Source organism: Ictidomys tridecemlineatus, chromosome 1 (genome assembly GCF_052094955.1).
Source record: "Ictidomys tridecemlineatus isolate mIctTri1 chromosome 1, mIctTri1.hap1, whole genome shotgun sequence".
Classification (NCBI taxonomy): Eukaryota; Metazoa; Chordata; class Mammalia; order Rodentia; family Sciuridae; genus Ictidomys; species Ictidomys tridecemlineatus.
Genome location: NC_135477.1, coordinates 93,175,764 through 93,198,814, shown reverse-complemented (window position 1 = coordinate 93,198,814; position 23,051 = coordinate 93,175,764). Strand labels below are relative to the sequence as shown.

The following is a 23,051-nucleotide window of genomic DNA, read 5'->3' as shown; positions in this document are numbered from 1 at the left end:
TATTTATACACAATGAAATATTACTCAGCCATAATAAAGAGGACTTTATGACTTTGCTGGAAATGGATGGAACTGGACACAATTGTGCTATGTGAAATAAGCCAATTCCCCCAAAACAGAGGTCAAATGTTCTCTCTTATATGTGGAAGCTGACACACCAGAAAGGGGGGAAAGAAGAATAGAAGTTCATTGAATTAGAAAAAGGAGGATGAAGGGAAGGGATGGGAGTATAAAAGACAGTAGAATTAATTAGAAATAACTTTCCTATGTTCATATATGAATACATGACCAGGGTAACTCCACATCATGTACAACCACAAGAATAGGATCCTAATTAGAATAAGTTATACTCCATGTATGTATAATATGTCAAACTATACTCTACTGTCATGTATATCTAAAAATAACAAATATAAATAAATAAATACAATTTTTTTTAAACGATGGTGGTGTGGACCAGTGTGGCAGCTCTAGATATGGGGAGAAGTGATTGGATTCAGAATATGTACTCAAATTTAGATTAAAATATATACTACTGATTTGGTCTTAATATTTGTGTCCCCTCAAAATTCACGTATGGAGATCCTCTCAAAAGAGATGAGGTCACTGGATGGTGACTAGGTTTAGTGTGGAACAGGATTAATGCCCTTATGAGAGACCCCAGAGAGCTAGCTTGGCCTTGCTCCCACATGTTGACATAGAGAAGGTGCCTTCTATGAACCAAATACCAAATCAGCAGGCATCTGATCTTGGACTTCCCAGCCTCCAAAGGCAAGATCAGTAAGTTTCCATTGTTCCTAAGCTACCCAGTCTATGGTATTTTCTTATAGCAGCCCAAAAGGCCTAAGGCACTACATTACAGATACCATTATAAGTATTTAATATGCAATGACTCACTTCATAATGCAACAACCATAAGAGGTAGGCATCTGTGATTATTACCGTTTTAGAAATGAGGAAACTATGGTAAAGAGTAGTTAAATAACTTTTTAAGTATTTCAGTCTGTTACAATCTGAAGCTCATATTACACCCAGAGATTCTGGCTCTAGATCACCAATCTCTTAACCATTACCTGTTGCTATAGAACATACAGTATCTGCCAATCTAGATCCAACCTTAATCACAATGACTTTCTTTTGGTTTCTCAAGTATTCTATGTTCTTTACTTACTCATAACTTTTATATAGTCTGTTTTCACTTAAACATGTATATGTCATGTTAAAGTATACTCACCTACCCCCATGATACTGGGATTGAAGCCAGGGCCTCAAGCATGCTAGGCAAGTGCTCTACCTCTGAACTATCCTTAGTCCACACCTAAGTCTTAACAGTTTAGTCTTTCTTTCTTTCTTTCTTTCTTTCTTTTCTTTGGGGCCTTTTCAACTCACCTTACATGTCACCTTCTTAGGGTGACCTTCTGATACCATATAAATACTTTCTCCCACCAATTCTCATTCCCCTTCACAATAACTATTTTGCCTTCATAAAATTTTACATCAATTTATATTACATATATTTGTGTTTTTATTCATCCAGTGTCTTTTTTGATAATAAGACAATGCTTCATTACTACATTACTTAGCATCTAGCACAAGGTCTGGCACACAATGATCAATAATAAATATTTATTGAATGAAAAGAATAGGAAACAGAAATTTGGCTTTTAGAATGAATAAGCTATGAAAAATGGGGAGAAAGATTATGTTAAGATACATTTCTGTAAGAATGGTCACTCATTGCTCAGACTTTAAGAAAAATTGTGTGTAAGGGGACAGTTGGACATTCATTCAACAGATACTATTAGGTGCTTATTCAGGGCCAGGTTCTCTTGTAGTCACTGGGAGTGGATGCAGTAGTGAGCAAACCAGATAAAAGCCCCTGCCCTTATGGAGCCTACAGCCTAATGAGAGCAGGCAGGCAATAAACAAAATCCATAAGCCTATGACATGCTAAAAAATAAAAATAAAATCGAAGAAGGAAGTCAAGAAATGTTCAGACAGGGAGTTCAGAATTTTAAAAAGCTGTTCAAAGGAGGCTTCACTGAAAAGCTGACATTTTAGTAAATATCTGAAGGAGGTAAAAGAACAAACCAAGTGGATGTCTGGAGCATGAGTGGACCAGGCAGAGGGAAAAGCAAGTGCAAAGCACCAGGGTGAGATGGGCTTGCATGCTCTGGGAACAGCAAGGAGGCTGCTAAGGCCACTGCAGGTGAGCAGGAGGGAGAGCAGCAGCAGAAGGAATTAGAGAGCTGCTGGGTGTCAGGCTATTCCCACAAAAACACGGACCACTAGGGATTTTTGCTCTGGAGATATGAACACCCACAGGAAGATATTCAATAGTAGAATAACATACTCTGACTTGGGTTTTAGCAGGTTCACAATAGAAAGTCTGTCAAGGTTAAGCCAATGTGAAGCAAGGATGATCCCAGACAGTAGTCCAGAAGAAAGGTTAATGCTCAATCCAGGTACAAGATAAGGGTGGCATAGACCAGGGTGTTAGCAGTACAGGTGCTGAAATAGGGAAGAGGATGGATGGAGGAAGTAGGAGGGGAATCCAGGAGTTTGTATTTGGATGTGTTTATTTTTAGATCCTATTAATACTTAAGTACAGATGCATTATAGGCAATAGACTAGAGTTGAATAGAGAGGTCCCAGTTAAGTAATCAACACATAAATAACATTTGCAGCCGAAAGACTGGATGACAATAATAAGGGAGAAAGTAGATAGAAGACATGTGGAAGAACAAGGAAGGAAGGTGCCCAAGGAGTAGAAAAAAAATTTCAGTAGAATGTGCTTCTTGTAAGTCAAATGAAGGAAGTTTGTGTAGGAGTAATTCACATAAATGATCAACTGGATCAAATGCTAACTGGTATAATGTGCAGCCAATGTGTCCTCCTTGGCCAAATGATCTTTGAAAAAACATCATCATTGTTAGTTTTTTTTAAAAAAAGTTTGAGGCAGGAAAAGAATTCACATTTTTCTCAATAGTCAAAGAAGGACCTTGGTCAGGACAAGTGGTAGGTTCTACCCATATTACATTCTAAATCATTAAGCCTATGGATTTTCATTACAAAGTAAATTAGCCCGAAAGATGAAAGCTAATGATGAAGACTAAGTGCTGCATGTTATGGTTTCTACAACCCCCACAAGGATTTCAATGAGCTGGAATAGGATTTTTGCTCCCCAAACCCCAAGTTGTAGATGGAGATAGAGGCACTTAGAGCTGCTATTTGTATAGCAATATGGAATAATGGTCCTGGAGCAATACACACTGAAGAATTTGGGAGTCTTTTCTGTGAATCACAAAGAAATATTTACCAATAGCTATTACTTCAACCATAACTTGAGAAATTTGCACATTTTTTTTTTCTGTTTTTTACAAGATGTATCAGCATAAGTGATAATACTGCAAGATTCAAAGCTTCAGATGGACCATTTCAGAGCCAAAAGCTAAGAAGAAAATTTATATATTGTACTATATTTTATAATGTAATGATTATTTATATGTATATGTTTAGTATAATGTGTAGATATAAATAGTGATGGCATGTTCTGAGACTATTTTCCATTTTCAAAAAAATTGAGTGATTAAATTTCATAAAATAATAATATCCCATTTGATTCTAAAATCCAATTTCATATTCTTTCAAAAGAGCCACCATTTCCACTGAGGCTGTGTTAGCAACCTCAGAGTATTAATTCAGTAAAGAAGATTAAATATTAATACAAGTGTGGGGTAGATCATTTTCTTCCTTTTTTAAATTTTAAACTTCCATTTCAGTTTTCATCCTGAATACATGAGGGGAATATACATAGACCAAATAAAATTAGGGATATTAGCATGTCATAATTAATGCCAAATGACAAAAAATAATTTTTGCAAGCTACATTGAAATGAGCTTTCTTGGACCCTTGTTAATTATCTATAGTTTCAGGTTTAATATGACCACTAACTACTAGAGCTGACTTCAATCAGTCTCATTTGTGTTTTAAGTAATTACTGTTTAATAATGTATTACACATTACACAGATATTCATAGAGAACCTAAGTTTCAATTACCTGTCACTTCAAATCACAGGCTCCCAGTAATTAGCTTCTGCCACATAACTCACAATGAAACAGACAGATCCAAATTAATGCAAAGAGGGAGCAAAACTACATAGCCAGCTTAGCATGAGCAGATTTCAAAATTACCAAGTGTGGGTACCTTTTAACATATTTCTGTATAGGAATTAAAAAACTCTCTGCTCAACCTTTGCAAGTCTCCCGTGTATGTAATGAAAGAGATGACAGAGATGTCCATCCAGGTGAAGGTATACCTCTCAGGTGTCAGGATTTTATCAGTGATCCACTTTAAAATGCCTTCAACCCAGTCAAGCATTATTTCTAAAAGCAGAGATGATTCATATCATCTTTAGAATAAAATCTGAAGTCCTGATATGATCCATGAGGCTTTATATCAATGGTTCTCAGACCTGCTGTACATTAGAATCACCCAGAGGACTTAAATCAGATTCTGTGAGGAACAAAAATGGGGGTGAGGGAGGGAAGCGGGGAGGAGTGCAGGTGTTCAGTATGAGGATGTTTTTATGAGTTTGCCAGTTGTGACCAGGTTTGAGACCATTGTCCTAGGTGATCATGCCCACAGTAATGTCACCTGTGAATGTATTAGAACTGCAAATTTTTAGATCCCACTGAATGAGAAACTCTAGGAATTGAGCACCCTGGAAAATATAATAAGTACCTGAGGAAATGTTGCTGCCCACTGAAGTGTGAGAACCGATGCTCCAAGATCCTGGAGTTATAATACGCTTTACCCACCAGCAGCATCTGCACCACCTGGGAGCTTGTTAAACCTGAGGCACCACAGACCCCATCTTGGGACCTCCTGAGTCAAAATTTGCACTTAACAAGATCCCAAGGTGATTGGTAAATACATTTGGAAGCTCTACTCTAAGATAGTGTTTCTCAACCTTGGCTGTAAATGGAAGCCCTTAAGAAAGCCATAAAAAAATTACAATAATAAAAAAATACTCTGATGAGCTGAGCTACGCAATGGCTCTCTGTTCTCATTTCAGCACAGTGAGCTCTACCTTGATACCTATGTTTGAAAGAAGCTTTCATTGTAAAGGAGAAGGGCTCTCCACTTGTACGAAACAAACATGTTTGAAACCCTTTGGCCTCATCTACAGCCCTCCCTGATGGGACGATTTATGGGGATCACAATGGATAATGTAACTGAGTCTGACTCTTACCTCCATCAATACAGAAGGTTTCACAGCATCCCTAGCTGGTTCTTCCTGGGTATCCAGACATTCCCATGGATGCCCTTTAAGTTTCCTGCAGCCCTCCCAGTCAGTTTCCATGGCCCCTCTCCAACTATTGATCACTCTTTTCCCTCTTTGCAGCAATGTGTAAGCTTTGGTTTCAATCTCTCATAGCTCCTTGAGTTTCTTTCTCAAGGGGTAGATATGAATGGGACAGGTCTCTGTCCTTAACACTTCTCCACTAGAAATAAAAAGAAAAAAGAAAACTTCTTTCTATAGATATTTACTAACCCAATAGCTCCCATAGAAATGAATTCATAAAAAAAATTTCTAAGAATCATCTCTTCACAGGTTATTGAACAACCCCAAACTGTAAACCCTAACTATCTTATGTGACTAAGTTGTTGCACAGATATTTTTTTGGTGGATAGCATTTTTTTAGTCCATTATAGAGATGTATAACACTGGGGTTCATTTTGATGTAATTATACAACCATGGAATATTATTTGCTCTAATTCAGTCCTGTATTTCTTCTTTCCCTGCCATTTTCCCCCTCCATGTTCACCTTTCTCTTTTCTGCTAGTTTTCCATCTATTAAGTTTTTTTTAATTAGTGCATTACAAATACACATAAAGGCATAATCAACTGTGGCATAATATATTCATAGGAAGTTTAATAGAATTCATTTCATCCCTCTTCTCCTTTCCGGTCCTTCCTCCCTCCCCTCAATCCCCTTCATCTACTCCATTGATAAATCCTCTATTTTCAGTCTTATAGATATTGAATCTAAAGAAGACTCTTAGCTAGGGGATATATGCTGGGCCCTGTTCCTACATTTTCTGACTTCAGGCAGATCTACTTTCAACCACCCTGACTCTGCTCTGTTGGCTGTGGTCTGACAATTGTGGTCCCGCCCTCCATGGGGTCAACCCAGGATCTTTCAATGGTGTTCAGGACACACAAAGGGGCTTTCCTGTCTACTTTGACCATCAGAACACAGAACAAAGTAGACATGCAAGAACTAAAGTTCAGCTAAAATGATATTTGGCCAGCACATTGTGCATCTGCTTGCAAAGTAACAGATGACATGGAAAAAAATATTTGGGACAATACTTTCAAGATGTCCTTATTTGGTACAGAATTATTGCAAGCTACTTGTTGCTTGAATGCAAATCTTTCATCCTACCCTGATTCCAACATGAACTCACAATTTGTAGTTTCCAACAAAGCTTAATTTACTTTCCTTAATTTACAATCCTGAGACAGATAACATACATGTTCAGTGTGTCAGAAGAGATGTTGGATATTTTCAGGCCATTTCTGGACAGTTGAAACTTTCACAGTTCTAGAACAATTACTAAAAAACAGAAGCATCTTATCCTATTGTAGTAATGATGTAATGAAGTCTGAAAAGAATCCAAGAAATAAAATAGAATAATTTCTGAAGTACATATAATACTTGCTCAAAAGGTGTTTGTTGAATCAATGAATAAAATGAATGTATGAAGAAATGAATTTGCACTCTTACATTTATAGCATAAATCTAAGTAGATTTCTTTTTTGGTACATTTCCTTTAAAAACAAAAATTGGATTGATTATGTAATCTCTATTTACTTCAAAAAAATCACATATTCACCATACTATTGCGAATATTCTTAGAACACATGTCCAAGCATACCAGAGACTACTGTTATTGCTGGAAAGTGGACTGCATTTGCAAATTTCATGCGCTCATTTCTTGAATTCTGGGGTCAAGTTAAATGGCTATGTGGAGATTTGTCCACATCTTGCTGGAAAACAACTTCCAGTTCTGTTCTACTGCTAAATATTCACTTTGGTAAAATAGGCAACTGTGAAAGTCACAATGTACTGACATCCAATATGAAATGACTGATGTTCCTGATAACCCTGGAGGCTTAGATACACGTGATCGTATGCATATTTTTCTAACTATTTATTTGTATGATAGTCTTGAAATCTCAGTATCCTCTGTAATTCTTATTTGCTAAACCATTGTGCCACTAATTTAGTGGCAGATGACCATTTTTCTGGTGTAGAGTATATGAAACAAATGGCTTAACATTTTTCTTTGTTGTCCTCAGCTTCAGATGCTGCCAATTAATAGAACTGTTTGATCAATAATTAATGCATTTTTAAAAAAAATTTTAAAAAATATTTATTTATTTATGTATCTTTAGTTTTAGGTGGATACATTAGTTTGTTTTTATGTGGTGCCAAGGATCGAAACCAGTGCCCCATGCAAGCTAGGTGAGCACCCTACCATTAAGCCACCACCCCAGCCCCTTAATGCATTCTTTCTTATTTTTATTTTTACTGGTTCATAATAGTTATAAATAAGATTAGTATTCATTCTGATATTTATATAAATTCACGGAATATAATTTGCTTCAATTAAGTTCCTAGTACTTAACCTTACTCTCCCCTTCTTCTCTTCCCCTGATCACTTTCCTCTACTTTACTGATCTCTTTATTTACACTTTTTTTTTGTAAAATTAGTGTCTTGTGGATATGCATAATGGTGAGATGTGATGGTTTCTGTTGTAAAGAGGTAAGGGGTTTCTGATCCAGTTTCAGTATGTTATTAACATCATCCTATTGATCTCCCTTTCTACAGGATCCCCTCTATGTAAGGAGTAATAACAAAATGTGTTACTGAGCTCCAGAGTCAGCCTTTCTGTGTGCACATTCTAGCTCTACTGCTTGGGCACTAAGCAACTTTTGCAGTCGACACAATCTCCCTATGCCTCTGTTTCCTCATCAGTAAATAGGAATGACAAGAAATTGATGTGAATATTAAGAGAGGTGATTTAGTCATTCATTTAAGAAATATTTATTGAGTGCCTGCTACATGCTGGGCACATTGCAGGTGTTAGGGACATGGTGATGTACAAGACAGAGGAGGCCCTGTGCTCATGGGGCTTACGTTCTTGTGAAAAGAAACAGATGGCAATGCAGTTAGGAGAGTGACTGGCACCCAATAAATAGTTCCTTCTACACATAGTTATTGGCCACACTTTAGAGCCATGTGCGTTAAAAATAATGATCTGATGCAAATCTTCTCTTGAACACTTACTTTCCTACTTGTGCTTTTCTATATTTTTCAGCAAGTTTACAATGAGTAGATATTACTTAGCTAATAAATTAACAAAAACAACGAAAGAGCAATGACATAATTTAACACATATCTGAAAATGTTTTCATGGTGTTTGGTAGGCAGAGTTATGATTTAGGTAATGATTCCATAAACATTAATTGCTTGTGCTGTTTTCAACCTAGATGTATATTTTCCAACATTAGCACAGTGGCCCATTCATTCCCAGGTATTTTAGCATCTCTTATCCTTTGGTCTAATCTCTATTCTTTGTGGATGAACAGGACTGTTTTTTTTTAAATGTTTTAAGCCCTCACTTAATTAAAAATAATTCTACATCTGTTTCATCCTTCTATAATCAGATATTTCCAAACCTCTTGCTGATGTTTTTCCTGTTAATGAGCTTCTAATTTTTCTTGGTTTTCCACATAAATTATTTTCTCTATTTGGCATGAGTGTTTAAGTATTTCTGTCTTCCTCAAATCTACATGCAAATGTTATACTTAATATTTTTTCTCCTTTTGTAATCAGAGCATCAGTAAATCCAAGTGCCTGACTTTTAATAACATGTTTTGGTTCAACTTAGATTAATAATCTCCAGAATCCCAGCAAGATCTTTCTCCAAAACCATGAATGAGATTACTCTCATTCTTCAGGAATTACTTTGCTAATTTTTTAAAATTTATTTTCCTAGATTAGTTTTTCTTTGTATTATACATTTATTTCAAAATTTCTAAATTACACTTTTGAACTACATTCTGTTGTTATTGTTAATCGCTGTTAATTTTTTAGCTAAGTAATATCTGTTTGTTGTAAACTTGTTGAAAAATACAGAAAAGCACAAATAGGAAAGTAAATGTTCAAGAGAAGATTTGCATCAGATCATAATAAGAGTATCTTCAATTTACCTCACACTTTAGTAGCAGAGTCTTAAAGTTAAAAGTCAAAGGATTGTCACATAGTAAATGATAAAGGTGCTACTTATTAGGAAGCCTGAGTAATACAGATGTTCCCACATTCAGTTTTAAGAAGTGGCACTTCCTTTTAGTGCTAAAATAGTATTCCCAAGACCACATGTTACTTGACCAAAAATATAAATTATCAGACTCCTTTCCCAAAAAACTTTGTTTACTTATTCCATTATGGAATGCTACCCTGTTCCAGAAATCCACCTTGTATGTCCATCTGGCCCCAGCCAGCCTTCTGGTACTGGGATTATTACTCCAGACAAACTTTATGGCTTCATAACACTGTTGCTGATCTTTCTCCCTCTTTGCTATACCCAAATGAAGCCATAGTTCATTCTTTATTTCAATTTTGAAAAACAATTATGACAGAACAAAAATATCTTGAGCACCTGAGGAAATAAAGAATTGTAACATGCTGAGCAATATTTAAAACTTCGTAGTTTATCAGATTACCTAAAAATTTCCTAGGCCCTGCTACAGATTTATACTAGAAGTTTCTCTTAGTTTCAACACCTCTTCCACCATGTTGCTGAAACCATCTTCCCTCTTTAACAGAGAAGGCCTCCTGCCAAGAATTTCCAGCTCTCTGGAATCAAGACCCAGAGAAAATAAACAGAATATGTAGTAAAGTAAAAATTTAATCTAAAAGATACAATGTTTTTTTAAGAGAATGGCATCTATGTTTTAATGTAGAGCAGCTCAGCTTCTCTGTTTGCCAATTCATTGGGAAGGATGATCTTGGTCTTAGCTTGTGTAACTGAAGGCCCCCAGATTCCAGATGGTTTCTTCAAAATGAAAGGGGGAAATTCTTCTTTGAAAGATAAAGGAATACCTCTATCATGTTTAAAATCGCAATCTCCTCTCCCTTCTTGCCCTACTCTGTTCATGGATAAGCTTCAAGGTTTCAAACATACTGGGGTTTCGTCTCAGAGAAACTTGTTGTGCACGTACATAACTTTCCTACTCTTTTCTTGACTCCAAATTATAAAAGCATTGAAAGCAGAACTTGATTGTGATCTGAAGTATCATGTTTTATTTTTTAAACTAAAATAGGACCAACCAGTCAACAGTGTGGCCATGTTTATGGAGAGCAGAGGAAAAAAAAAATGACTGGTAGTTGCGACAATCACATGGTTAATGTTTAGTGATTAAAAAGACAGAACTAAAGACAAAACCTTATACAAACACGTGATGAAATGCTATGGAAGAAGCCCAAAGGTACTAATATAGAGACTTCCAGAATGTCATGTAGCATCCTATGATTGATATGAACTGGGTTACTTCCGTAATTTCCCTGAAGAAATACATAAGAGGATCCTTAAAAATCCAATGGGAAATAGATGAGCCATCAGATTGGACAAATCAAAGAGAGTTGAACAAAGGGGCTGTTTACACAGGTGAGCAGCTTAAGAAAATCTCAGTTTACAGCACAGTGTTCCTATGTCAGTGACAACAGGGTCTCACTGAGTTGCTTTGTGCCTCACTTTTGCTGAGGCAGCTTTGAACGGCTATCCCCCTGCCTTGGCCTCCCGAGCCACCACTGGGATTACAGATGTACGCCACCATGCCTGGCCTCAGTTTTTAAATTTATTGTAAATCCTGCATTTAAAACTTTGCTACAGGTCTTTAAGAAATGGATATTTTAATCACAATATTTTATTCAGTTTTCCCTTTAGCAAAAGCCTTTCTCAATGCTTCTTTATAAAACTGGAGACCCATTCATAAGCTAGAAAGTAACAACCACCTGACAGATACAACACATGCTCACAAATGCAGACCCTCACTGCACTAGAAGCCTGATAAAACTGTGCAGTGTACTGGTCTCCAAATCTAGACTGCCGACATTGGAAGTATGCCAACATACTCCAAGGAATTCATAGGCATACCAAGGAAAGCAATTTCCAAAGCTTTACCATCCATATGGCATCTTTCCTAACACTCATCTTCCAAAAATGATGTTTGTAGTGGAGGCTGCAATTCCACTTTTGTATCTCTCTTTACATTAATTCTAACAAATTCTAGAATGTGTCAGAATCATCTGGAATGCTTTGCAAAAGCCCAGATTGCTGTCGCTTTTCCCAAAATCTCCAGTTCAGTGGGGTAGGGTCTGAAGATTTGCTCTTCTTACAAATTCCTAGATACTATGTTGTTGTTTCAGGAAACAAACTTTGAAAACCAGAGGCCAAATAACTTTCCTTTTGCTATTTCATTAAATAAATATATAATAACTTAAAACCAACCACCTAATGAAACACACCACTCATCAATTTCAAGTCTTATGTTGTGTTACCATGGAATGTAAATCTCTGAACAAAGCCAATGAATGATTTTTTATAACTGCAAGAAATTTTTTTCAAGTCAAATGTTTCTGGAAAAAATCAGAACTTCATTGTGCCATAGCTGAAAGGCAATGGAAAATAACTTTTGATAGAACACCATACACCACTTTTTTTTTTTTTTTTTGAGGATACCAGGGATTAAACTCTGGGCCACTCAACCACTGAACCACATCCCCAGCCCTATTTTTTGCATTTTATTTAGAGACAGGGTCTCATTGCATCACTTAGGATCATATTGAGTTGCTAAGGCTGGCTTTGAACCTGCAATCCTTCTGCCTCAGCTTCCCGAACTGCTGGGATTACAAGCATATGCCACCATGTTGAGCCTACCATACAACTTTTGCCAATAAGTCTTTAAGAGCATAAAGAATTGGGTAGCACTGTGTAATAAAACTACCATTTCCATCTAGTTATTTATGTGGAAGAAAAAAAATCCCGGTATTTAAGTCTATAAAAACAGAGTAGGAATAGAAGCTGCTAAACCATGCTACAATCTAATTGTAAGTTATGTTTATCCATGGAAAAGTGAATTGGGAAAAACATCTCCAGTTATATCTCACTAAGATGTGTTCCTAATACATTTTTTAAATTTATATAATTATCTTTCAAATTTTATAATGTTTTATATTATTTTGATCAATAAATTATACATCAATAAATTATAATGATAGCTCAGTCCAGGAAATTGCTAACTTTTATAGCTTTAGGTTCATAAGAAAAACTTAACTTTCAAATTTTAAGTACAAATTTTGATGCATATATATCTGGAACACTTTCAAACATGTAAATGTTTAATATTTAGAAAAATTCCATGGGGAGGGTCTAATGAAAACACTGAGTCCAAAGAAGATTTTTAAAAACATATGTAAAATTTCTGACTACCTAAAAATCTTCAAGTTTTTCTTAAAAGAATAGTGGTATGTACATATTAAATTACTGTGATATCTCACCCAGCATGATGGTACACGCCTGTAATCCCTGCAGTTCAGGAACCTGGCAGGAGGATCACGAGTTCAAAGCCAGCCTCAGCAAAAGCGAGACACTAAACAACTCAGTGAGACCCTGTCTCTAAATAAAATACAAAATAGGGCTGGGGATGTGGCTCAGTGGTCTAGTGCCCTGAGTTCAATCTCCTGTACCCCTCCCTACCAAAACAGAAAAAGAAAGAAATCATTGTGATATCTAAATTCCATTGAATACCTTTAAAAGAATGATGTATGTGTATATTTTAGAATGGTAACATTTGAAACCTGCCAAAAATGACATATATTTTTTACAATCATTTAACTTCTTGATGAAATCCAAATTTTGTTGATAATTTAAAATTTGAGGGGGTACATACAGTTTTAAATTTTTATTTTTATATAAACACTATCAAAAATAATTTAAAAGTAACTGCCTAAGGAGGTGAACTTTTATAAAGTTTGGCAGGGATCATTTGAGGGACTCAGACTAAATTCTGAATTAAATTTCAATTAAAACTCAGACTTTGCTTATTCTGTAAACACCTTAACAAAAACCTTTCTTGTTCTATTTTGGCATTTGCTCTTTCTTGTTCAGCTGGGATCCAAACACATAGAAATGAGTAATGGTAGGAAAAGATTATACAGTCTTGAATGACTCATTCAACGACCTTTATAAACTTTCTGTTTAGACTTGTTTTAGAAAGGATCATTCGGGTAAATTATTCTGATTTGTTTAGCAAATATGAGTTGCAGCGCAGAAAACAAAAAGATGCACCAATATGAGAGCTAACACATCATTGTGGACATTGCTCTTCAAAAACTGTTTCTCTGCACCTCTAATATTAGGCAGAATAAAAAGAAGCACATAAAAATGGATATCCTTGAATATTCAATTACTTGATAACATTTGTTACCTAGGACATATTTTGTCTCAGATTCTTGTCTTGGGGAATAATCCTGCAAAGATCATGCACAAAATCAACTCTGAACCATTTTTACAACCTATTTGCATTTTTTCAATCCACTTCCAAACTTGATAACTTTGTTGTAGATGAGAAATGATTTCTAGGCAATTGGCTCATGGCTAATCTAATTCCTGCTCCCTACAATATATTGAAAATTCACTTCTGATCAGCAATGGTCTAGTTACTAACACACTAAAATGACATTTCTCCCTATAAAATCTCTCTTAACTCTTTTCTATTTCCAGATGGAAAGCCCACCTCTCTTAATAGCCCCCCATGACAGAGGCACATACTTCTTCCTGATGTGACAGTCTTTAAAAATGTCCACTTCTTTACAAAAGACCACCTCTTGCTGACTTTGAATAATACAAGTCTCTCTAAACTTCTCACTCTGTCCCAGTGTTCCGAACATCCCACAGATTCCACTATTTGTACCTAAATACATCAAAAAGTAAGAGGATTCCAAATTTAATAAAGGCATATTTGCATGATGCAAATGACTGCATACTTCCGTGGGTCATTTATATTCAACTTCTGTGTAAAAGAAATGATGGGATATGCACAGAAAGGACAGCTCAAAAATGAAGAGAATCTCTTCTATGTCTATTCATGTTTGACTCCCTGAGTAGTTTTGATATTCCAAAAAAGAAACCTCAAAATAATTTTCAACCCACATTTGTGCTTTTCAATAGCTCCTATACAACATCATGATATATAATGAATTCTTTCAGATTGTTAATATAGATGCTGTATAAAAAAATGGGCTGTCATATACTTCCCATAGAATATTATCCAGTATAAAAAACTTTATGTGGGTAGAGACATGTCTAGCTCATTCACTGATGAATCCTCTGGGCATAGCACAGTGCCTGGCACACACTAAAGATTTAGGAAATAGTAAACAAATAAAAAATGAAGGACTAGATGGATAACTGAATAGATTAGAACTTGATGTCTTTGACATCTGATAATGATTTAGACATGAGCATTTATCCAGTAAATTGAGCTCCTAAATATATAAAAATAAGGAACATAATGTTTTACATTTTTCTTGGGAATGGCATGCAGGCTGTAGAGAATATCTGCTTCCACTACACACTAACTATGTACTTTTAGACACATAATTTGATATCACTCTGCTAGATCCCTCATCAAACAGTAACAGCATGCCTTTTATCTACCTTTTGTGAGATAATGTATGCAAAACACCTGGCCTGGTTCATAGGAAGCAGTCTCTAATGTGAGCTTTACTTTTCCTATTGCATATTTCTTTTGTGTTTGAGATTAATGCATAGTATGTATATAAAAACACTACCAGAATTACTGAATTTTTGCAAGTACACATATAATCATCATTTTATAGACATCAATCATTTCATCCAAGTCAGAAGCTGCTTCTCTATGATGGAACCATAATATAAAAATGTTGGTGCACATCGGGATTTAAAGTTATAAATAACCAGACAAGTCACAGTAGAGTAAAAGAAGGATTTTAGGTTTCTTTGGTGAAACAAAAGCAGATATAAAAAGTTACAAAGATTTTAGATTTTCATTCACAAAAAAAGTCATTCACATTTTACACTATACACGTTATAATATAAATACAAGAAAGTATTATGTGCATTGTAATGAAAAAAGAAAAAAACAAAAACCTAATAGGTCAACACCATGTTTTTCTGTGCTCTAGAACATCTAAGGGTGGGTTACATTTAATGCAGGAACCAAGGGAACTTGCTTAAAGACACCTTGTATGATTGTGAGCTATAGTCATTCTTTCTAAGCCAAAGAGTTTTGATGAAAAACAATCAATGTTGGGTTAACTCCCATCTGCTGTTATTCTAAGTTTTCTTTCCCTTTTTTTAAAAATTTAAATTAAATTTTTTATACTGATACATAAAAACATTAAAGGGTTACATACTTATGGGATATCATGTGATCATTCAATTCCTGTATACATTGCGTAATATTTAAATCAGGTTACACATGTCTATCTCCTCAGACATGTGTCATTCCTATTTGCATTTTATTTGTCGTCTACCCTTCTTAATGTTGCTGTAACTGAAATTAGGGAAAGAGTTGTAAATGCCTTCTTCCCATTACAGTTTTTCTTCACACATTAAATTAAGTGGAAAAGGATTCAAAGTCATCTTCAGCAGTCACTTTATTCAAATAGGAAGGAGAAAATGGAGTGGGAAGAGATAGGAGAAATTTCCACATATACACTCCACCTGATGGGAAGAAATGCCCACACTATTTCTACAAAAACACTCAGGACATGGGCAAACACCACTTGCTGAAAGCCATACACTTTTCCACTCTTTTCATAGTAAACACTCGATGCATTCTATCCATCACATTATTTAATCAGGGACAAAGTACCTCTATTATATGTTCCAAACTGTGTGAGCAAAGTATAAAGGCTAACACTGAAAAGTAACTAGCATACTACACCAATTTTCAGGTCTTGGGGAAAATAACATCGAATAAATTAAATCAGTATGGCTTACTTCATTTATTTATGTATGCTTCACAGCTGCAGCATTCATACATGAACATTCAAAACTTTATAAAAGATTAAAATGGTTATATATACAAAATTTCTCTTTTTTTTTCTGCATGTGTGTGGTTTTAACAATCCCCCACCCTCCAGAGCCCTCAGTCTCTATCCATGTGAAATGCCTTGAATCTGTAACCTTACCAGAGTTAGTGTTATGAAAGCCATTAAAAAGTAGACCTGGTTGAGTTAATAATTAGCACTTTGACCCCTAAAAAAAAATGCTCCTGGTCATAGAAAAGTCCTCTGTTCAGGCCTTTCTTGTGAGTGAAGAAAAAGGGATGCAGCAAAGAAGAGGTCCACAGTGGAGTCCTTAGTTCCATCAGGATCCCGTTAGCCAGGTTTTAGCATCACTCGGAGGCAAACGGCACCTCTGACTGAGATGGGTGCAGTGCGGTCCAAGGTTTTGTTTGCTAGTTGCCCAGGAAAATCTATCCTCAGTCTTGCTGTCAGTCAAAGAGCAAGTGAAACCATTTCCAGCCTAAACAAACTACATATAAGCAGCCAAACCAATGATTAAAGACCTGTAAAGTCTCCATAATCATCATTAAATATGCCAGAACTCAGTGTGATTTTTTTTAATTTTATATATACAGGATTAAAATCAACATTAAATCATCTTATTTACATGGCCACTGGTGCTAAAATTGAGTGTTTTAAATAGTACAGTAGGCTGGTGGACGTGATGAAATGGTCTGCACCAAGACAAATAGAAAACTAAAGAAATCGAATAGGCTGGAAACGCTCACTTTCTGCCCTCATTTACTTTCATTGTGTTTGCTTTCTTTTTAAATGCCAATACTTTCACTTAAAATGTTTTGGGAGCACAGCAACCCCAAATGACTGGAATGTGGTCCAAAAATCCAAACCAACTGATAATACTTCTCGAGGTGATAGGAAAGGCACAGGAAGTTAGGACTTTGGCTGAAATGATGAAAACACATATTCGCCATTTTAGGGATCAGCGCCTGGACTCCTGCCACCTCCGGCTCCAACGATGATCATGTTTTGATGTATTTACTGAATTGTCCTTTGCTGATGAGGAATTTTTAAAATATTTCTTAGAATAAGTCCTTTGGTATGCAGATGCTACATGGAAGAAAAGAAAGAAAGAAAGAAAACACAACAATATTACTTGCTCCATACCCTAAACTATCCATACCACAGCCGAAAAATGAGGATCTAGAAGTGGTTATAGCATGGTTGTCCATTCTTTCTAAAGGACCACTTACGGTTCATGCAGGTAATTTTAGGCATAGCCCATTTTCCATTTCCTAGGCATCGGATGGTTGGAAGGTGGCGTTGAATGAAACCATCTTTGCAGTGATATCTAATCAAGGAGTTGATTTCATAACGAGGTTTCATCTTTCCAAAAGTCTTGGCATTTTCTACAACAGGGGGCTGGCCGCAAGCAACTAAGGAAAAGTAAATTTGGTTATTTCCAAATAATCTAAGTATTTCAATGAGTGTGGATCTCACACTCACTCTCTCTTTCTTTTCCTCTTTGTCTTATAACACCAAACCAGACACCTTCATAAAAGGCAAACATCTAGAATCAAAATTAAAAATTGTTCAAGATAAAAATTAATTTGAGTCTCTGGGCCTAGTTTGAATCTCAGATTAAGTTAACTTGAATCACATTTTATTAAAGAACCATAAAACTAAGTAATCATACATTCATTTGGCATGGCCACTTTTCTGAAAAATTCCAAATTACAAAGCACCTGTCCTCAACACCATCCCACAATTTTTATTTATTACCCACCCTTGCTTGGGATAATAATAACTTCATAACAATTAGCTATTTATTATCTCTTCCTGAGAAAATGTACAATGTATAATAACATTATAGTTTTAAAATGGGGAATACACTCCACTTATGTTTGTTTGCTCTTTTCTATTCTGTTTTGAAACAGGTTAAAATTACAAGTAGTAATCATGCCTCAGTTTTATAATTACAAATATAATTTTAAACTCTCGAGAAGAGTCAATAAGGTCAAAGCTAGAAATAATTATTTATCATTTTAAATTAAAATGAAAAATTCTAATCATCAAAAAAACTTAGCCATAAATAGAAATAATTTTAAAAGTAGAAATAAAAATTCCTATTTCAAAATTCAAGCAATGGAAAAATGATCCAATCAAATTTGTATTAACCTATATATCTATTCCATATTAGCATATTTACTTAAATGATACTTTTAAAATTTCTACAAATTTATTGTTGTGCTGCATTATTTCTTTAATAGAAATGTAACAGCTTAAATATAATTCTCCTTAACTGGCATCTCTTATCCATAGTTGAGGAATTCTGACACCACAGATCCATAAGAATATTTCACTTATCTCAGGAATAATGCAAATCTTCAGTGAGAGTGTGGCTACCAAGAACCGTATTACCTTATATTAAAAGTTTTTAATTATTAGACTTATTTGCATCTTCAGAAGGCTTATAAATTTGCAATGACAAATTTGGGTTTGAAGTAAATGTTTAGTTTCTCTAATTTAGTTTTGCTTGATTCCAATCTGGATACCTGTGTACTGCTTCTGTTGTAATGTGAAAAGCCCATATGAGACTTCAGATACTAGCAAGCATCAGAGAGAATGAGATCCAAGTGGTCCAAGATTAAAATGATCAATTAGATCATTCATTATATGTGATTCTGTGCTATGCTGGTGAATTAGAAGTTTTTTTTATTATTATTGGAAGAAAAGAATTGAATGATTTCTTCTAAAACTATTACTATGTGAAGATTATTTAAAAAGCTAAAATAATTCAGCAAGTATGATATTGGCAAGGACAGAAATACAGACTAGAAATAGATCCACACACAGATGTCTTGATATTTTATAGAAACAACAGTGTAGAGAAGGGGAAAGGGTAGTTTTAAAACTTGGGCAGTTGGAATTCATATGGAAAAATATATTTAGTCCCTTACCTCAGAGAATATATGAAAAAAATCAATTCCAGGTGGTTTAAGTATATAAATATAAAAGATAAAACTATAAAATATTTCAAAAATAATATTAGAATATCTTTATGACTTTAGGGTAGGTATAGATTCTTTTAGACACAAAAAGCTTTAAACCATAAAGGAGTATTTGACAAAATTAAGAATTCTATCCATCAAAAAATGCTCTAAAAGACAGTTACAGTGGTATATACCCATAATACCAGCAATTCTGGAGGCTGAGGCAGGAGGATCACAAGTTCAAGGCCAACCTCAGCAATTTAGCAAATCCCTAAGCAACTTAATGAGACCCTGTCTCAAAATAAAAACTAAAAAGGCTGGGGATGTAGTTCAGTGGTGGAGCATCTCTGGGTTCAATCCCTACTTCCAAAAAAAGAAAAGAAGCCATAAAATAAGGTCAAAGACAAGTTACAAACTGGGAGAAGTTTGTAGCATATATAATTGTCAGTTATTAGTGATAAGACTTTAAAAATAACTACAAATTAATATGTAGAAGATCAGCAAAAGTATAAAAAATAAGCAAAAGACACAAACAGAAACTTTACCAAATAAGAGCGATATATAACCTACAAGTTTTTGAAAAGATATCCAGGGAGAAGTATTGAAGAAATGTTAAATTAAATCACAGAGGTATTGTTTTATACCCACCATATTGGCAAAAATTTCCAAGTCCAATAATACCAAATGTTGGCGAAGATATGGAGTGACAAGACCTCTTACACAGAGCTGCTGGGAGTGTGAATTGGCACAACTCCTTTGGTAAATAATTTGGTATTTTCTAGTAAATTTGATGATAACATGTATCCTATGAGTCAGCAACTTCACTTCTGGAAATATACCTGATAGAAACTTAACAAAAATCTACCAAGAACAAGTTTACAGATGTTCATAGAAACATTGCTATGATGTTACCATAAACACCAACTATAACCCAAATGTCCACTGACGGGAGAACTGATGAATAAAATACATGGACATAATGAAATGGTCCACAGCAGCACAAACAAAGGAAATATCAGTTACATGCATCAACATAGATAAGCTTCACAAACACAATGCTGCACAATGAGAAAGGCAAGGTAGAGAAAATACACAGTAGGATTTTGCTTATATAAAGTTCAAACATTGACAAAACTATAAACAATTTGTCGTTTAGGGATACAAGCATGTGCCAAGGAATTGATTCACTGTCTCAGGAGGGGGAATTGGAGAGTAAATGAATGGAATTAGAAGGACACCAAAGGTACTCCAAAGATGCTTGCATGGTGTGTATGAAGCATTCTTCTTTGAAAAAAAAAGTCTTTCTTACATATTATAACCCTCTTTACACATATTTAAGAATTAATTAAAATTATAACTGCTAAGGTTGACTTAGACTTAAAGGCATTTAAAGTACCTGAAAGGAGAAAAGACTGTTTTACAAAAGTCTATAAACATTTATAAAACTCCTCTGGGCATTGATTAGGAAAAAACCACAATTGTATGTAAATAAAAATCAGACAGTGGGGAGATAAAATAATAAGTGTTTCTTCCTTCAATAAAATAGAACCATCACTTTATCAAACTCATTTCCCATTGGAAAATGTAAAGAGTAAAAACATCATTTTGTGTGTGTGCCTCTTTTGGCTGGAGGGCAGGAGTTCTCCAGCCATTTTTGCCCTCTCCATCAACACTCTCCCCCTTCCCAGAAACACTTGGCAATGTCTAGAGACATTTTTGGCTGCCACTATACAGAGGAGATGTGAAGTGTAGAGGGTGTCTCTGGCATTCAAAATATGGAAGGCAGGAATGATGTTAACCATTTTCCAACGTACCGCACAGCCTCCCACCATTAAGAACGATCTGGCTCAAATTCAGATGAACTGCTGTTGAGAAGCCCTGCTATAGGAAATACAAGGACGTTTAGGCCATAAATAGAAAGCATGACTCCAGGGGCTACTGGAAGACCTAAGAAGGCAAACATGACATGTGGATAGAGACAAATTGTTTAGTAGAAACTTCTTGCACAGGAAAAAATAAAACAGCAGATACTTGATTTGCTGTTTGTACAAGTTCCACCACAGAAGTGCTGGAGTAGGAGGCAGGTCAGAAAAGCTTCTTATGGAGCCAGGATATTGAGACTGAGCAGCAGAACAGCCACTGTTAAAGCCAAGTATCTTTCTTCTCTTCTACTAGAGTCTAAGATTGGTGTTTTTAAGTCTTGCTTAGAATATTTATACAATGTGTATTTTCAATTTTATTATTTTTATATTTGAAGATGAATCAAATGGGTTTTACGTTTTGCATTTGAACCATTCACCCTTACCAGAGGTAGGTAAAAATCTTAGCCTCTGGACCAGATAATCATATTTTAATACTATCACAAAAAATAGTATTTAAAATTTTTATGAAATTTCAATGTGTTTAGGGAAGAGGACTATATAGCATACTTTAGAAATTCAAACATATCAACCAGTAATAAACACATGTTTACAAATTAGCTTTCTTGATAATTTTTTTTTTCTGTTTAATGTTAACCAAGCAATTCTTAGTATGGATCTTTCATTATAAATACCTTTATTTTGTCTCATCGTCAAAGTATTTAATTAAAGAGGCAAAGATGGCATTTTTTTGTTTCATGGTTTATAAGCATAAGATAAATATTCTAAGGGAATGATTTAAAAACCATAATGCCTACAGAGATCAAACAATTAGAAAAATAAGGAAAAGACTGAATGAAGACTGCAATGAGCTGGAGACCAAGCTCTTACCAAGGGAGGGTGGTGGCTCTCAGCTCCCTCTACCTCCCTCTACTGACAAACTTGAACATGAGATATTAATACCACATCTTCTTATTTTATGAGTGCCAAAAATCCAGAATATTTTATAATATTTTCAAATTTTTAACTCTTGACCACTTTTTAAAAAAATATTTTCTCTTCATTAAAATAACTAGTTCTTAAGTCCTTGGGCTAGCAGGTGTTCTTCTTAAAGATACTACCTGGAAATTTTTCTATATAAATCCACACTGGTATGTTAAGCAAGTGAAATCTGAGGTGAGAACAGTACTGAAAACAAACCTTAACTTTTTTGAAAGAGTTCACTAACTCTTCTAGAGCAATAAGAAGTGACAACACATATCCAGTTTGTATTCTTTCTGATTTCCGTTGATCACTGAAATGCAGATTATAGAATATTAACGGGGTAATTGTTACCTGTTCCTTTCTTGCAGGTATAAGTGAGATGGTAATTGCAGGGAACATCATTCCATTGACCATTTTCATGCCAAATGATCACAACACAGTCTTCTCCAGCAGAAAAGAAGCTATCTGGCTGGTTGGGTCTCCAATTTTCATATTGCTGTAAAAAAAATTGAAAAAAGAAGAATAACTATTTGATGGTCAAAGTGATAATCAATCTAAACAGATGGACTCAACAATTTTTGTGGAACCACATAGCCGAAATAATTTCCATGATGAAGACTTTCAAACTCAAAGTAGAAAATATATGTGTCTCATGGTGTTTGTTTAACAAATATTTATTTTTGGGCAGTGAGATATCTTTGAGGAAATTTGGTCAAGATTTCTAAGTACATAGTCCACTGTCAATTTAAGAAATTGTATTGTATTATTATCATTGAACTCCTACTGGTACCTAACAGTATCGAGGTTATTTTTATGTTCTTTAAAATGCATAAAATGTCAGACCCATTTTACTTTTTATTTTATTTTCCAAAGTACTTTATTTGGCTATTTGCTCTGTTTTCCCTACCAAATATTTCCTTATTATATTTAATACTTGGGACATTAGAATCCTCCCCCGCAAAAGCATTTATTTACCTAGCTATAAATTACTATACTACAAAAAGACTGTATTTTTTCTTCTCAGAAAAGAAGTGGTTTTAAAACTTTTACATATGATAAACA

The 23,051-nt window shown here is 34.9% G+C and overlaps 1 protein-coding gene across 3 annotated transcripts in view; it reads right to left on the bottom strand.

Moving 5' to 3' along the window:
• Positions 1-15,099: 15,099 nt before the first annotated feature.
• Vcan (versican) overlaps positions 15,100-23,051 on the bottom strand; it is a 103,180-nt gene continuing 95,228 nt past the window's right edge. For all 3 annotated transcript variants that reach the window (XM_040271749.2, XM_005315662.5, XM_040271750.2), the window contains 3 exons: positions 22,341-22,485; positions 17,407-17,589; positions 15,100-17,263 (listed from right to left, as the gene is read on the bottom strand). In XM_040271749.2, the coding sequence (XP_040127683.2) occupies positions 17,136-17,263; positions 17,407-17,589; positions 22,341-22,485 (456 nt within the window). In that variant the 3' untranslated portion in view covers positions 15,100-17,135. The remainder of the gene's footprint in view (positions 17,264-17,406; positions 17,590-22,340; positions 22,486-23,051) is intronic.